General features: G+C 43.7%; 1 protein-coding gene across 3 annotated transcripts in view; it reads left to right on the top strand.

Annotated features, from left to right (window-relative positions):
- The window catches only part of TTK (TTK protein kinase), a 129,096-nt gene that overhangs the window by 79,421 nt on the left and 31,686 nt on the right, over positions 1-17,989 (top strand). For 2 of the 3 annotated variants that reach the window (XM_048845162.2, XM_048845161.2), the window contains exons 13-14: positions 4,879-5,005; positions 7,050-7,142. In XM_048845162.2, coding sequence (XP_048701119.1) covers positions 4,879-5,005; positions 7,050-7,142 — 220 coding nt within the window. The remainder of the gene's footprint in view (positions 1-4,878; positions 5,006-7,049; positions 7,143-17,989) is intronic. The other variant, XM_048845163.1, reaches the window with a different exon arrangement.

Here is a 17,989-nt window from a genome sequence, read left to right on the forward strand (position 1 = left end):
GGGCGTGGGTGGGTGGGGGGAGGGATTGTTAGGGAGTTAGGAAGCCTCCCTCATGCAGATCCTGGCTGAATCCAGTCCTCTTCCATTCAGTCAGGCACATCTGTATCCTGCATCTCCTTTCCCCATGTGTCCTACAGCCCCCTTCCACCATCCCCATGTGTCCCTGCCTCCCATCTTCCTGTGGCCCTCTGGCACCCCTCCCATTCAGCCACTGGCTCAATGCTGTTACCCCTCTAGCTTCTGAACCCCGGTCTGTGGCCCCCAGTAGTCTTGTTTGCTCCTCTCTGTCCTAACCTGGCTCAATGGGAAGGGTGCTGTTTGAATGTAGCTGGCTGTTCTGGTACCAGCAGCCTCTGAAAGGCAGAAGTGCAGCACTTCTCAGGCAGAATGTCTTTTCTTCGGGGGGAAGGGGTGAGGGTTCTGTGCTGGACATGAATTCTACATATGCACAGTGGCGCAGAATTCCCCCATGAGTAAAAGATGCCAGAAAAGATTTCTATGCATCTTTATGCATGATATCAGGAACAGCACAGCACTCTAAGAAATCAGAATGATTTTAGAATATAGGGAATTTGTTGGCTTCAAGTTCCAAAATCAGGACTTCAATACTAAATCTAAACAATGGGTCTTTGTTACAAACACTTAAACATTGATATCTGGTCACTAATAAAGGACACTTTATCTTTTAAAAAGAAAAGGAGTACTTGTGGCACCTAAGAGACTAACAAATTTATTTGAGCATAAGCTTTCGTGAGCTACAGCTTATGCTCAAATAAATTGGTTAGTCTCTAAGGTGCCACAAGTGCTCCTTTTCTTTTTGCGAATACAGGCTAACACGGCTGCTACTCTGAAACCTAACTTTCTTTTGAATCCCTAATTTTGGGATTGATTAAAAGACCCATATTGGCTTGAATAATTAACCTGCATAAATTTGAGAAACCAGTATTATAGATTCTGGTGTAGTTGAACTTGAGTTTCCTTTCTGGAACAGTACCTTTGAAGAGTGGGTTAATGTATTGGGAACGAAGTGGTAGGATCTGGAGTGGGTGTTGGGAGGAAAGAGAAAGGAGCCATGGGAGAACAAGGGCAGAAGGGTTTACGACGACTAGAGCACTCTTCCATCCAGCATGTGGACTAGACCCCAGGATTTCTAAGTGTTGGCATTCCTCTGCAGTTAAGCATATAGCTGTGAAACCCACTGGCAAAGTGTCTCCTCTAATAACTGGTCCACACAGAAGCAAACAGCCTATTACTGCTACCAGTTATTGTTTGTTCAAATGATAGAGATCTGTGCTGTGGATCCTGTGCTGTGCCAGCTCAGCTGATGACCCCATGTCAGAATCAATATGATTCCACATGATAGAATTTTTTCAGAAACTTAAAACAAAAAACTACACAGAGGTCTGATCTACACTAGGGAATTAGGTCGGTATAACTATGTTGTTTGGTTGTGAAAAATCCACACCCTATGAGCAATGCAGTTAAGCTGACCTAACCCCCGGTGTAGACAGCACTAGGTCAATGGGAGAATTCTCCTGTCAACCTAGTTACTGCCTGTTGAGGAGGTGGAGTACCTATGCTGAAGGGAGATATCCATTGGCGTAGGTAATATCTTCAGTGAAGCGCTACAGTGGCGCTGTTGCAGCATTTGATGTGCAGAAAAGTGCTAAAAGTACATAAAGGTGAAAAGTTAAGCTCTCAAAAGTAAGGAAATGTCAGAATTAAAGGTTGCCTGTGCAACCTTTAATTAGGCACCTTATGAAAATGCATTGACGCTCTTTAATTATGTGATTCTATATTCATGGACTGTGCTCTGGGAAGGGATCCGAATTGTGTAGTGAATGAGGTTTTTTATAACACCCCTGCCTTGTTTGTTGTGGAAGTTGGAAGATCTGAATGAAGTAGAGAACTCAGGAAGAGAGAGGGTTGTGTCATGGGTGAGGTAGTTGAATGCCATCCTGGATTCCATTTTCGCTTCTCCCACCAGGTTTGTGTGTGATGCTGAGCAAGTCGTTTAAACCAGACTTTTCATAGTTGGCCGCTAGTTGTCTTCCTCATTTTCTTGGTGCTGAATTTTCAGAAGGCTTGAGCATTGTAGTCAAAAGGAGCTGTGCTTTGAACATACTAAGTACTATTAAAAAAAAAAAAAAACTCTATGTAATTTTAAACAAATAAACAAAACCAAAAACTCAGTCCGAGCTGTGTCAAGTTGGTCATCTAAAATTAATGGACACTTCCCCCAGTTTTGGTCATACACAGAGATGATCAGTTCCCTATCTGTAAAGTGGGGATAATATACCTTACTGGGATGCTTTGAAGATTCATTGATGTTTGTGAAGGACTTGGATACTTTAGTGAGAGCACCATAGAAAAACCCATAAGGAAATGAATAATTCTGTATTCAGTGAAGAATTTGGATGGCTTGCAGTAAATGATAATTGGGCTGCACTGAATGATGATGGTTAAAAGAAATATTGTGTGATTACATGTTCAGTGGGTACAATTCTGTGCACTGAATGAGGCAAGGGTCCAATGGAAAAAATAGTATGTTGGGGGTGTAATTAAAGACTGTATCATAATATATATGCCTCACGTCAGTCCCCGGCAAAATCATGGAGCAGGACCTCAAGGAATCCATTTTGAAGCACTTGGAGGAGAGGGAGGTGATCTGGAACAGTCAACATGGATTCACCAAGGGCAGATCATGCCTGACCAACCTGATTGCCTTCTATGATGAGATAACTGGCTCTGTGGATATGGGGAAAACAGTGGATGTGACTTTAGCAAAGCTTTTGGTACGGTCTCCCACAGTATTCTTGCCACCAAGTTAAAGAAATATGGATTGGATAAATGGACTATAAGGTGGATAGAAAGCTGGGTAGATTGTCGGGCTCAACGGGTAGTGATCAATGGCTCCATGTCTAGTTGTCAGCTGGTATCAAGCGGAGTGCCCCAGGAGTTGGTCCTGGGGGCGTTTTTGTTCATCTTTATTAATGATCTGGATGATGGGATGAATTGAACCCTCAGCAAGTTCGCAGGTGACACTAAACTGCGCGGAGAGGTAGATACGCTGGAGGGTAGGGGTAGGGTCCAGAGTGACCTAGACAAATTAGAAGATTGTGTCAAAAGAAATCTGATGAGGTTCAACAAGGACAAGTGCAGAGTCCTGCACTTAGGAAGGAAGAATCCCATGCACTGCTACAGGTTGGGGACTGACTTGCTTATCAGCAGTTCTGCAGAAAAGGACCTGGGGATTATCTAGTGGACAAGAAGCTGGATATGAGTCAGCAGTGTGCCCTTGTTGCCAAGAAGGCCAATGGCATATTGGGCTGTACTAGTATGAGCATTGCCAGAAGATCGAGGGAAGTGATTACCCCCCTCTCTTCGGCACTGGTGAGGCCACACCTGGAGTATTGTGTCCGGTTTTGGTCCCCCCAACACAGAAGAGATGTGGACAAATTGGAGAGAGTCCAGCGGAGGGCAATGAAAACGATTAGGGGGCTCAGGCACATGACTTACAAGGAGAGGCTGAGAGAACTGGGGTTATTTGGTCTGCAGAAGAGAAGAGCGAGGGGAGATTTTATAACAGTCTTCAACTACCTGAAGAAGAGTTCCAAAGAGGATGAAGCTCGGCTGTTCAGTGGTGGCAGATGACAGAACAATAAGCAATGGTCTCAAGTTGCAATGGGGGAGGTCTAGGTTGGATATTAGGAAACACTATTTAACTAGGAGGGTGGTGAAGCACTGGAATGGGTTACTTAGGGAGGTGGTGGAATCTCCATCCTTAGAGGTTTTTAAGACCCAGTTAGACAAAGCCCTGGCTGGGATGAATTAGTTGGTGTTGGTCCTGCTTTAAACAGGGGATTGGACTAGATGACCTCCTAAGGTCTCTTCCAACCTTAATATTCTATGATGCTAAGATAGCCAAACTAAAGACTCTACAGTCAGCCTTAATTCTGGCATTTCCTAACTTTTGAGTGTTTCATTCTGCAATCTTAATGTTGTTCTAATGTGTTTTTTATCTGGATACATCGACATACACAGAATGACCAAGACTTCTAAAAACCTGCTAAGTCTATACTTGGGTACCATAATATGGACCTTGGTGACCAACTTTAGGCACTCATTTCTTCACATTTTTATGTTTTACATCTTGACCAGTCTCTTAATCCTAAAATGTGTAAATTTGAGTAAAAGATTGCGAGCTTGAAACTAAAGAATTCCAGATATAGCTCTGACACAAAGACTGCCTCTGAACATGATTAGGTTTTCTAACTATTTTGTATGTTCATTCCCCAGTTTTTTTGGGCAGGAGGATAATACCTCAGGGAGGTGTTTTGATCAATTAGTTAACATTTATGAAATATTTCTGAAGATTAAATATTATTTGTGTTTACTTAAAGGTACTTCACATTTGAGAGGTACTTTTTCATCTCAAGTTTGAGAGCCTATGTATAGTAAATTTTACTAATGAATAGGAGCATGAATATAGTAGTGACATAGGCATTCAGTGACAGACTGGATAAACTGTCCTGATTTTAGGAAGTACTACAGATTTCAACTTGTAATAGACCTACTTTCAAACTAGGCATTGTGACCTAGTGGATAGTGCATTGGACTGGGAATTAGGAGACCTGGGTTCTTATTCCCAGTTCTGCTGCTGGGTTATTGTGGGCAAGTCACTTGACCTGTACCTCAATTTCCCCATCTGTAAAATGTGAATGATACTTACCTCCCATTCTGAAGTACTTCGAGTCTACTTATGTAAAATATTATAAATAGCTAGGTGGTGGTAGTATTATTATTTATTATTATATTTTTGCAGTAATTCTGATTAGGTACAAACCTCTATTTGATTATGAAAAATATTTCCCACAGTTTCAGAACTCCAGTTGTAAAGAATGACTTCCCACCAGCGTGTCAAGTATCCACTCCATATAATCAATTTCCATATTTCCAGCCACATACACCAGCAACTCCATTTCAAAGCCAAATTGACTTACAGGTAATGTAACCTGAATTGTATCTCCTTGTATTTGAAAAATATTTTATCTGTTTCCAAGATTTTTCAGCCCCATATTTATCTTGATTCAATAAGGGAGAAGTGGATGTGGTTTTTTGTGTAGATTTAGTTCACTTTACATTAGTGTCTAAGGCTATGGTAGATCACCTACCTGGAGCAGGAATGAGGTAGAGTTCATATTGCTCTAATTAGAAAAGAATAACTGTTTCTACCTCTGTGCCATTTTGCTGATATATATATATTAACTACATTAGGTCAAGGCTCAAAAAATGCCTTAAACCATATAAAAAAAGATGATTTCTTTGGAGAATTCAGTCAATATCTGTGAAATCTAAGCTTCGTTTTAAAGGTGGAGTGGAGGACTTTTTAATCCTTTACAGTTGTGAAAGTAGTCTTCCAAATGTAAATTAATACAAATGCAGTGATGTCTTCACGGGTTTCCAACAGCTCGCTCCTGTATATCTCTGCTGCAACATGCAACTGAATTAAAGTAGAATTATCTATTATTGATTTTTCCTGCTGTTGTTTTAGACCCCTTTGGACAGAGACAAAACTGGCAAGAATAAGGTGTGTTTCACTCTGCTCAGGCAAATATAGAGATTATGGTCCTCCTCCCTGCTAGTGATTTGAGGGGTCAGTTTCAGAAACATGTTAGTAGGTGACTATCTGAAAAATGGAATAACTAAGAGCCCAGGGACCGTATCCTGGTAGGAATCCCACTACTTACGGGGCTGGGGAGTAGGCTGGACTTCACACTAGGGCATTACTGCTGGGCAGTGGGGCCCATCTTCTTAACTTTAATCCTCTGGCTATTAGGTGCCTAAGAATTTTTTCCTCTTTTTTCAAACCCTGTGCAAGGGGGAGGGGGGAAATTGATGGGATAAGTCAGAAAAGAGAAGTAGGGGAGAGGGGGAGAGAGAACATGAGAGATGGATGTGAAGTGCACAATATGAAGAGAGAAAGGAGGAGTATAATGGAGTGGAAGGAGGAAAAAAGGAAACGTTAGGACTCCAGAAACAGTGCAGGAAAATATGCACCATGATCTATTATATTAAAGTAAAAGTGTCATGAAGGCAAAAAAGGAAAGAAAGTATACAGAAATAATGAACATAGTAAGCTTTTTTAAACTTACTGAACAAAAGTGAATTGGCAAAATATGAACTGAACGCTGTACAATATTATTCTATTCTTTTAAATGCAAGGGTTGGCTTTGGATACATGGGAAGTATCATTACATATAGATATATTTCTGTCCTCAAGTCCTTTTAGTGCTCAAGTTATTAAGTGTTGGATGGATTTTTCAAGCCCTGAATTAAGTGCTTTGATAGGGAAAGCCACAAAGATTTTTGTAATTGTATTGTTACTTAGCAATATTGTGATAATCTTCATCAAAATTTCAAAATTTCCATTGGGGGAGTAAGTGTTATCTCATAAGTCTATGTTGCTGTCCGAAAATCTTGATCATGTCTAACAGTAGAAGTCTGCCAATTCTGATAATTGCTAAAATCACATAACCTTACTTTAGTCAAGAGGGCTTCTCAATATCTAGATCTGAAATTCAAACTGACGCCCATATGTGTTTTCATAAAACAAATGCCATACTGCTTCCACTTTAAATTAAATACAACTTTTTTTTTTTTAAACTAGTGCATATTTTTGTAATCCAAAGGCAAATTTCAGAGTGGCTCAATGACACAACTCTGATCTGGTCAAGAAAGTTTGTATGTAACATAAGATTGTAGCTATTAAAAATTAATTAAAACTGTTCTTAAAGCTGTCTCATCAAGTAGCATCTTATGAAATGCCAGAAGTAAGATTGCCCATGAAATCTTACTTTTGTCCCTTGATGCATATACACTGATTAATTAAATTAGCTTGGTTTTTTTTCCCCCCACAGCACTCCTGTTCAGGGCCTGGAATGTTTGCAGTGCAGTTGGAATGTTTACAGTACTAATGAGCAAGCTTCTAGCAAGTTTCACAGCACCTGCACAAATAGCCATTTTCATTTAAATTTTTCTGTATGCAGGTTTCAGCTTCTATACCTTCAAATGAATGCCTGGCCATTAAAGGAAGAGTGTACACCATATTAAAACAAATAGGTAGCGGTGGCTCGAGTAAGGTAGGAGATTTTTTTAACCTTTAAGACTAATGGAGCCCATTATTTGTAATGTGACTACTTCTGTTCAAATATTTAGATCATGGGTGTCAAACAGATAGGTCATTTGCCAGAGACAACCTGGATGATGTATTAGGTGACCTGCATAATACTTTCGGATTCTTCAGAATCTTACTTTTTACTAAGTGAAAGCTTAGTTTCTAGCCCTCCTGGCTGCGGGGAACATTCCAAATGTGACCAGAATTTAACCACTATAATAATGTCTGCCTGAGTCTGCAGACAGCCTGAAACAATGACTGGTGTGAACACCCATGGCTCCTATTAATCTAATTGCCATATCAATTTTCAAGCCCAGTGATGACCTGTTAATGTGAACATTAGTGACTTTAATCACTGGTCACTTTAGTGGATGGAATAGGAGCAGTAGGTGGGAGTGAAGCACCTTGGGTTGAGACCTGGGAGATGCTAGAGCAGTGATTCTCAAACTTTTGTACTGGTGACCCCTTTCACATAGCAAGCCTCTGTGTGCGACCCCCTTATAAATTAAAAGCACTTTTTAATACATTTAACACCATTCTTCTTTGAGTAGTGTCCCTATGGGTGCTCCACTGTAGGTGTATGTATGCCCCTATGCCTCTAATCGGAGATTTTTGGTAGCAGTGTCCCATTGAGCCCAGGCATGTTCCCTCCCTCCTGGTCTGCCTTGAGGCTATTTAGCACAGCTTGGGCAAACCCCCCTCACTTCCTTCTCTACTGGAATGAGCAGTTGTTTCTTCCTTATCTGTGTCATTAGCATAAATAGTGTTTGTTTTGTTACCTTTGTTCTCCTTAAAAGTAATTAGGCTAGTGTTTCTTTTTTATTTTATTTTTGGGGTATTAAAAAGAGAGAGAGAGAGAAAAAGGAAAAGATCTTCAGTTTCCTGCCCTTTCTGGGGGCATTCTTCCCCCCACCGATCTAGCAGACTCATAATTTTTTATTTTCAGTTTGGGGGGGGAAAAAAGGTAAAGTAAAGACGCTGTTCTTCTGCATTCCTCCCTGCTAGAGGATGACAACCCCTGCCCAGGGGCATGCCTGGGTCTTTCTGCTCCAAGTGGTGCCTCTCCTGCCAGGAGTCAGTTCCTGTAATGGCCAGACACTCTCACTGTCCCTGGGAGAGCCTCACAGAAGTGCTTTACCTGCCACAGCTAGAATGGCAGCCTCACAGGAGCTGGGAGCTGAAGTTAAAACTTCTCCATATGGAGAAAACACTTCAGTCTGCAGGGGACCCCATGGGTGCTGATCATCCACAGAACCTTAACTTCAAAAGGGGTCGAGTGGTGAAGTGGGGAGGGGGGGAGGAAAAAAAAAGCCACCAGTAGACTCCCCCTGGAAAGGCTCATAAAAAGAGCTCCTCTGAGCAACTGGCCAGCCAGAGGGGTTCCCCAGAGCAGCGACCTCAGCAGGAGGACACCAGCAGCTCTGAAGTAGGCACCCGAGAAGGGGTCTCCTGCTGTGAGCTCTGGTCTGCAGCACGTCCCCAGGGCAGGGTTCCAGAAACGCCAGGGGCTTCCACAGTCATGCTCTCAGGCAACAGTACCGCCCCAATTACCATACCATCTCTAAAAGAGCGGCACAGAGAAACCATTTGGTACCAGGTGCAACAAAACTCCCATATAGGAAGTGTTCTGCACCTTCCCAACCATCGATACTGACAACATACTACAGACACTCCTCTGTGGTACCACGTGAGCCCATGGTAACACACTGTGCTCTGGTTCTCTGGAGACCTGTGGCCTCAGTACCCAGAGAGGGACAGTTACCGTACCATCTCTAAAATAATGGCACCAATAAACTTTCTGTACTGGGCACAACAAAACTCTCATTTAGGGAGTGCTCTTCCCAACTATCAGTACTGACAACATACCATGGACACGCCTCTGTGGTACCGAATGAACCCATGGTACTGCATGAGCTCTGGTACCCTGGAGACCTAATGATTGGGGAAGACCTGATGATTGCTTGGTACCAGGACCCCAGTATCGAGCACATCCCAGTACTCAGAATCACTCTTGGCACCAGGCTGTATACTGCCAATACCCCAGTCAGCGCCAACCTTACCCACTGAAGAATCTGACACTGGCCAGGAGGGGATCATTTCACAGGCCCTCATCATGGCAAGGGTCCTCCCCAATTCCATCAAGCCAACCTACAGTCGCTGTATGGGCCCCCTGAGGTAAGCCCACCGCCCATGCCCGACTTCCTCCCTGCCCCCCCCCGCCCCCCCAAGGCCATGTTGTAATTCTTGGGCGACGTACACACACGTCACGACTATCTCCGGTGTCTCTCAGGGAGAGTCCACCAGATGGTTTGCTACAGACTGGCTGTCCAGAGCACCTGAGTCAGGGCAGAAGGAAGCTTTTTCAGAACAGGAAAAAGAACCTGAAGAGGAAGCTACCCCTCCAGCACACTTCTCCTCATCTCTCCCAGATGAGGTTGTGCTGCCCACCCCTCATCACTAGGTGAAGATTTTAAGAACTTTCTGGATCTTACCAAGAGGGTGGCAGATGAACTGCAGATTCCCCTACAGGAGGTGGCAGATACACATCACAAGTTGGGTGTGCAGAATTTCCTCCACCTTTTCATCTAGAATTGTCCTCCCAATTAACGAGGCAATTTTTGTCCTACCAAAGTCATCTCGCAGACACCAGCCTCCATTGCACCATCCAGTATCAGAGTGTAGAAAAACAAAAAACAATAATAATAATAATAAAAAACCCCTACATCTCTACCCAAAGAGGCAGACTTTGTTTTCAACATCCGCAACCCAACTCTATCATAGCGGATGTGGTTAATGCACGAAGCAAGCAACATGATGCCAAGTCAACTCCATACGATCAGGCTTGGCAAGATGGCGTATTCATCGACAACATTACTGTTTAGAGTCCTAAATTACCAAACTGTCATGGCCAAATACAATTTTATTAATTATGGGAAACCCAATTTGTTTCTGGAACATTATTGGAAACCCAAAAAGAACAAATTCAGACCATTCTTAGAGACGGTCACTTAATAGCCAGACTGGTCCTAGAGACAGCACTGGATGTAGCTGTTACAGATGCCCACCCAGTCTCCATGACAGTGGTACTAAGGCGGGTTGTGTTGTGCTTTTTTGTGGGGTTTTGTTTTGTTTTTGTTTTGGGGAGGGGGGGGCTACACCTCTCTAGATTGCCCAAAGAGCTACAGACTTCCAGTTTGAAGGACCAAACTCTTTGCAGAGAAGATGGATTTTTTCTCCACATACTGAAGGATTCTTGGACCACGTTACACTCTTTAAGAATCTACACTGTGGGACAGAAGAGAAGATATACCTCTCAACCACACCACAGGTCACAATCTTCTCAATACCCACCATCTCAGTGCTGTTATGAGCCAGTGTAAGAGGACCAGGGCTCAAAACTGGGAACAGTCTGCACTCCAGTCCGTGACCTCTCAAACTGCCTCTTTTAAAAGCACTTTTGATGAGCTAGTCGAGGGCCTGAACAATGATACCTTACAGCATCAGCTGCCATCTATATACCTGTCACGCCACTCGGAAGTCACCTTGCCCTACTTCAGAGCAGTTAGGACCAGCTGTAAAGTAAGGAGATTGATTTCTAGCCCTGAACCTACAGGGTGCCTACTTCCGTATCTCAATACAACCATCGTACAGGAGATTTCCTACTGCTTACCTTTGGGGCAGGATCATTTTCAGTACAGACCGCTCCACACAGGGTATTCTCCAAGGTTCTCTTCATTGTAGCAGCATACTAACCCCGGTTCAGTGACTAGACTTTATCAGCACCAACCTTGATGCAGTACAATCGAGAGCATTCCTCTTGCTATCCACATTCACCACCCTGGGACACAGGTCTCCCTAATACGCGAGGGAGATCACCTACACAACCACAAAGTTCAAGACAAATGGCCTTCCACAGAAATGACCTTCCATAACACTCTTTTTTGGGGCTAAGGGCTGTCAGGAGTGCCTGTGCACACTTTCTGCTTTTCATCAAAAAGAACACACAAAGGTCATGATGGACTTAATGTGACCTGTATGTTTTGTATAAACCACCAAGGAGCTGCTAGATCTCCTTCCCTCTACAAGACTCAAGCTTTGGAATTGATGCACCCATCACAATGAGCTCATCTCACCTATCTATCTAGCAGGGATACAGAACGTCACAGCCGACAGTCTCAGTTGCAATTTTTCTCACGACAATGAGTGTGTACTGCATTCAGAGGGTGCTTAAAGATATATCCGCCCTCTGGGGAACCCTGACTATGGATCTCTTCATTACTTAACGGAACAAGAAAGGTCCTTGTTACTGCTCCAGAGCTGGCCTGGGGAAACACTCACTGGCAGTTGCCCTCATCTTCCCATGGGACAGGGACCCACTTGTATGTCTTTTCCCAGTTTCCTACTCTATCCAAGATTCTGTTGAAAATTCAATGAGACAAAGCGAGAATTATTCTGATCGCCTCTCTTGACCATGACAAGTCTGGCTCCCTTTCCTGACACAGATGGCAGTATGCCCTCCTGTTTCTCTTCAGCCCATCCCTCACTCGCTCTCTCAAAACAATGGGCTGACTCTTCACCCCAGCTTGCAGGTCCTCCACCTCCAGGCTTGTCTCCTTCTTAGTTCCAAGGCTTAGAGGCAGAATCATCTGACAAGCTGAAAGATGTGTTGCAACACAACCAAAAGTTGACCGCTCGGCATACTTATCTACAAAATGGAAACGACTCCAAGTTTGTGTCATTCCAAACACACAGACCCAACCTCATCTTTCCTACCTCTGATTTTGCACTACATTTTCAACTCTCACTCAGCTCCCTTAAGGTTCATCTCGCAGCAAAATCAGCTTTGCTCACCCATTAATGCGTAGGTTCTTTAAGGGCATTGGGAATCTCTTCCTGCATGTGATACCACCCGCTCCTGCCTGGGACTTTAACCTAGTTCTCAGCGCTTTGACTAGACATTCCTCTGAGTCCAGGGCAACTTGTTCTCTCTTACACCTGTCAATGAAGACAGCATTTTTAATTGCCATCACCTCAGCTAGGCACATAGGAGAAATAGTGGCCCTGGTGGCACATTCATCATTCAGCCTTTTTTTTAAGACAAAGTAACTAACTCTAACGCCATAGCCCTACTTTCTCTGCACTTTCCATATGAATCAACAGATTCATCTCCCTGTTTTTTCCCAAAACCACATTTTGACAACTGGGAGATAATTGTGCGTATGCTAGATATTAGAAGGACATTAGCATTCTACTTGGACAGGACTAAGGACTTCAGGAAATCCCCTGAACTCTTCCTTTTGTCCACTGAAAGATCCAAAAGCTCTGTGATATCATCTCAAAGACTATCCAGATGGGTCTCTAGCTGCATTAATCACTTATCAAGGGTGCAACTTGCTTCTGTCCAGAGTCCATACGCACTCCACAAGGTCAGTTTCTACCTCAATCACATTCCGTAGGAATACCCCATCTCAGCAATCTATAGAGCAATGACTTGGGCCTCTGCCCATACTTTCGCAGAACATTATGTGATCACTGAAGATTTGGCCGCTGACACCGTCTTTCGACTCCACAGTACTCTCTGTCGTAAAAGACTCCATTCCGAAGTCCCAGCCTCCAGTGGTGGGTACTGTTCGGAAGTCACCTACAGTGGAGCACCCATAGGGACACTACTCGAAGAAGAAGAGGAAGTTGCTCACCTTGTGCAGTAATGATGATTCTTCAAGATGTGTGTCCCTATGGGTGCTCCACAACCCGCCCTCCTCCACTCTACTTCGGAGTTCTCTATAGGGCTCTGCGGTAGAGAAGGAAGTGAGGGAGGTTCATCCATGCAGTGCTAAATAGCCTTGAGACAGACCACGAGGGAGGAAGGGTACATGCGTGGGCTCAATGGGACAGTGCTACCAAAAATCGCTGATTAGAGGCACAGGGGCACACATACACGTACAGTGGAGCACCATAGGGACACACACATCGAAGAACCATCATTACTGCACAAGGTGAGTAACTTCCTCTTATAAATGCTGGAGGCAAAGCAGGGTTTGGGGTGGAGGCTGACAGCTCATGACCTCCCATGTAATAACCTCGCGACCCCCTGAGGGGTCTGACCCCCAGTTTGAGAACCCCTGTGCTAGAGGGAAAGAAATGCAGAGAAAAGAAGACAGGAGATTTTCTGAGACAGGGAAGGGGAAAGGAAATGGAGAGAGGAGGATGGGGAAGGAAGAGAAACCAATAAAAATAGAAGAGGTGCATCCTTTTTTACTGCTTAGTGAATGTGACAAAGCTCTGAACAAATAATGACTAAAGTCAGTGGGAGTTGGGCACCTAAATCTCTTAAGTGCCTCTGAAAATTTTAGGCTAGAGTCAACAAAAATTAAAAATAGGATTCCTTCTCCCACCCCCCGCCCCCATCCCCCCCAGCTTTATCATGTATAAATGCCCGAGAGGCTGTTTATCTAGTTTTTAGGAGTTAAATTTTCAAAGGCTCCTTAGACATACGAGTGATAACAATTTTTACCTTTTTAAGACATCTGTCTTTGGGAGTTTCTAGCATCCCTTCCACCTGCCAGCAATGGGGACTTTGGATCAACAGTAACTGTTAAGTCTCTCTGATATGTTGTCAAGGCTGAATCGTCACTCCAAGTGCAGAAGGTAGGGGCCTGCAAGGATTCTAAAAATTAATACGTGCCACTCCAGGCTTGAATTAATCTCCCAAGGTTACAGCTTTTCTCTGACCTTTGCTTGGTAAATGCTGCCAACACCCAAATGCAAAAAAAACCCCTTTGAACCCAGGAAGGAGTACTTGGAGATTCCTCCGTACCCTCAAGCCCTTTCACCTCCCTCCTCCAGGGAAGAGCTGAGAAAGAAAACAAAGGAAATTAGCTATGGCTATCAGCTAATCAAACAACATGCACAAATCTCTTAGGACACCAAAAATCCAATTCTGTTCTTAAAAAGGTAAATTTTATTAAAAACAAAAAGGGAAAAAATACATCTGGAACTTAGACTTTTGATAGATTTTAAAAGAGCAATTCCAAAAACCAAGCACCCAAAATAGCTTTCTTGGGGGTTCAGCTTAAAGATTACAAGCAAACAAAAGCATCTGGGGTTAGCACAGGGGAGATCCACAAGCCAAAATAAAAGAAATAACCCTAATTGCGTCTTTTTAGACATTCCCTAATTTTACTTACATATCTGAGGCTCCAGATAAGTAGGTTCAAGGTATGAATTGATAATCTATAATCATACCTGGCTTAAAGCTGGTTACAACATTACTGCTCTGTGTCCCTGCAGCCCAGAGAACAACAGACAAAGGGAAAGTTTCTTTCCCAAATTTAAAAGTTCTAGCCTTCCCATTGGCTCTTTTGGTCAGGTGCCCATTCCATTTCTTTTACCTGTGGGCTTGTTAACCCTTTACAGATAAAACAAGCAGAGAACAGACACCGAGGGATTTTACAGCTAACTGGCTGACTGGGTGTTCATAAACAGGGGTTTCCACGCCCCCCCCCCCCCCCCCATTTATCACGTATGTGAAGTCCTGTGGTACCAGTAGGTGTTGTGGTACCGAGTGATGCTGCAGCACCAATATATGATGCGGTACCAAGTGGGGTAGAGGCACTGAACTGGGTTGCCATTGCCAGCCAGTGCCACATTCTCCTAGAAAGGAGAAATCCTCAGAGTTCTCCTCCAGATCCTCTAAGACGAGGCTCTCTAGTTCCCCTTCCAGGGATTCTCCCTCAAAAAGACCTCTGTCTCTGGCCAGATCTATAACCTTGGAGATACCTTCCTCAAGGCTTGGTACGATAGCACTAAGAGGCTCCTCTGATGCAGGTGAGGCGAGAAAACACCGCAGTACTCGAGGTAAACAGGGCTCTGGGAAGAATCTGGTGCTGTTGGCTGGGGTGTCGCTAAGCACAGATCGGTACCATTGCACCTGACTCTAGTCTCCATCATGGTACTGTGTGTGCCTCCAGCCTCTTCAGTGCCATCTACAAAGTACCATAAGCCTCTGGTACAGTCAGAAAAGGACAAACACCCGGTACCACAACGCCGTTCAATGCCATTATCCCACTTGGTACTGCAACATCTATCAGTGCTGCAGCACAATTCAGTACCTCAGGATTTTAGGTACCAAAAAGACTTAACAGTGACTGCTGAACCAAAGTCTCTGTTGCTGGCAGTTACCACGCACCTTTCAGTACTAAGAATCTTTGGTCTCCAGTTCCTTTTACATCCCCAGTACCGTCGCCTCCCTTTTCTGTGGGAGCTCCTCCATTAGAAGAAGAGAATGGTGACTATGAACTTCCCTCCACTTCTTCCATTTCATTGCAGGATTCTCGGATGCACCCTTATGCTAACACTCTCCCATGAAAGGGTAGAGATGTTGTTCTGGGGCCTCATGACTTCTGATGGGAGCAACCCTGGATGCCACTCCCTCCCCCATGTGGACCTCTGGCCATATTGGGATCCCTGGCCAGCTTATCCACCATTTTCTAGGGCCCCAACCCTATCCCATCAGGATAATATAGCGTTCCAAGCTTCTCCTCCCGAGGAACAGGAGACCAGGGTAGACACAGAAGCCATGCCTCAAACCACAATCTCATTTTCTTTGCCGAATGAGACTCTGATGCCTCTTCCTCCACCATCAATGGTTGATGATTTTCAGCAGTTCCAGGACCTCATTAAGCAGGTGGCAGACGCTCTGCAGATACCCCCTGAGGAGGTCAGAGAATCCCAACACAAGCTGTTGGACATTCTGCACTCTGTGATACCCTCTAGAGTTGCCCTACCTATTAATGAGTCTCTGCTGGAACCATTTAGCAAACCTTGGCTACAATGACACCCACTTGCAAAGGGCTGACCATAAATATTATGTCCCCATTATGACTCTGAATTCTTCTTCTCTCACCCACTTCCCAATTCTCTGGCTATTGACACAGTGAACAAGGAAGGCAAACAACTCCACCCCCTCCAACAGAGATTGTGAATTATCAAGTGCTGATAGCTAAGTACAACTTCACCAACTACACAAAGTGTGGGTCTTTCATTGAACACCTTTCTCCAGATAAAAGGGAACAATTCCAGGTCACTGTTGCTGAGGGATAGTTAGTGGCAAGAAGATTGTTGCAGGCAGCTCTCAATGCTGCAGACACTGCAGCCTGTTTCATTTCTACAGTGGTGATGGTGCATAGGACTTCCTGGCTACAATTGTCTGGCTTCCACAAAGTCCAGAATATGGTAGAGGATTTCCCATTTGATGAACTGAAGTTTTTTGCAGAGAACCTTGACAAATCATTACATACTCTTAAAGATTCCGGGACCACTTTTCGCTCATTAGGTATCTACACTCTTGCAAATAAATGGAAGGTCAGCAGATTGCAAACAGCTGAAAGATCCCACCCTATGCAATTCTCTGGATTCCAGAGACCCACAGAATTTCCCAGGAAGGAGGCACAGGTTCAAGAGAAAGAGACCTTAGAAACCCATCTGATGTGGCTTCACAACAGATTTCGTCATCGAAATGACACTTTTGATGGGACAGTTGAGGGTTCGAATTCCCCTCTCATTAACCTTCCAGCTTCATTGTTTTGCCCACCTTCACCCATTTGGAAACTGACTCTCCCATTTACAGCGTGCATGGGAATATATCATCTTGAACAAATGGGTGCTGGAAGCAATATCAGGCTACACCACTGACTTTCCCTTCCTCTCTCCTCCTTGTTCTCCTTTCCTGCCCCTCTTCAGGGACTCCTCTCACAAGTCCTTAGTAAGGCAGAAAATAAACACTCTGGTTATGAGCAATAGAACCAGCACCCTCTCAACGCAGGGAAAAGGATTTCTATTTGAACTGTTTCCTCATACCAAAGAAGAGCAGCAAGTGGAGACCAGTCTTAGATCTGAGACTCCTAAACAAATTTGTGAGATCCACAAAATTCAGGATGGTGACCCTGGAAGCTATAATTGCGTCTCTAGATTCAAGGGATTGGTTTTCTGCCTTCAACCTCTAGAATATGTATTTCTATATAGTGATACACCCACCTCACAAGAGATTCCTCTCATTTGTGGTAGGCCAGGATCTTTTTCAGTATCTGGTGCTCCCCTGGCCTCTACTCAGCTCCAAGAATGTTGTAGAACAGTGTTTCTCAACATTTTTGATACCAGGGACTGGCTTGCTGTCATCCTAAACTGTCATAGACTGTTTGAGAGTGGAAAAAAATGAATGGTGTTTCACTGGTATTTCTTGCTCTTTTTTTCAATATTGCCAGATTCTTTTTTTTGTATTATCTGCATGTAAGGCATTTTTCTTTCTTTCTTACCAACACAGGACCAATACTCCAGTTCTGTTTTTGTTAAATTAAAGTCCAGTTCAATCAATTATGTGATATGAAAATGTTAATTTGATTTTTAAACATTGTTTCAAATGAAGGGTACCAATAACTTTGTCTGCAATTGTATACCTCATTTTAAAATAGATAATTCAATTGATTCAGTTTTAAAACAATAATAATAATAATCATCAGATGGATTCACTCACCATACTGCTAATGAGATTCTTGTGCCTATCTTGTAGACACAAGTCTTTCAATCCGGGGATGAATATTTGACAGGGACACTTGGAGCATCTTTCCAATGCTCAGCTGATTGCGGTTTTTTGTTTTCATTGCAGTCATTGCTGAAAATCCAATTTCACAGAGGTATGTGGAATGGAACACGAGCAAAGTTTTGACAGCGAGTTCACTGTGTTGTGGTTATTCACTTCTGACTGTGATCCAGAAAACAGGTAGAGTAACTTCATGAAACTGTAACTTCGGACCC

The sequence above is a fragment of the Caretta caretta genome, chromosome 3, assembly GCF_965140235.1.
Source record: "Caretta caretta isolate rCarCar2 chromosome 3, rCarCar1.hap1, whole genome shotgun sequence".
NCBI lineage: Eukaryota > Metazoa > Chordata > Testudines > Cheloniidae > Caretta > Caretta caretta.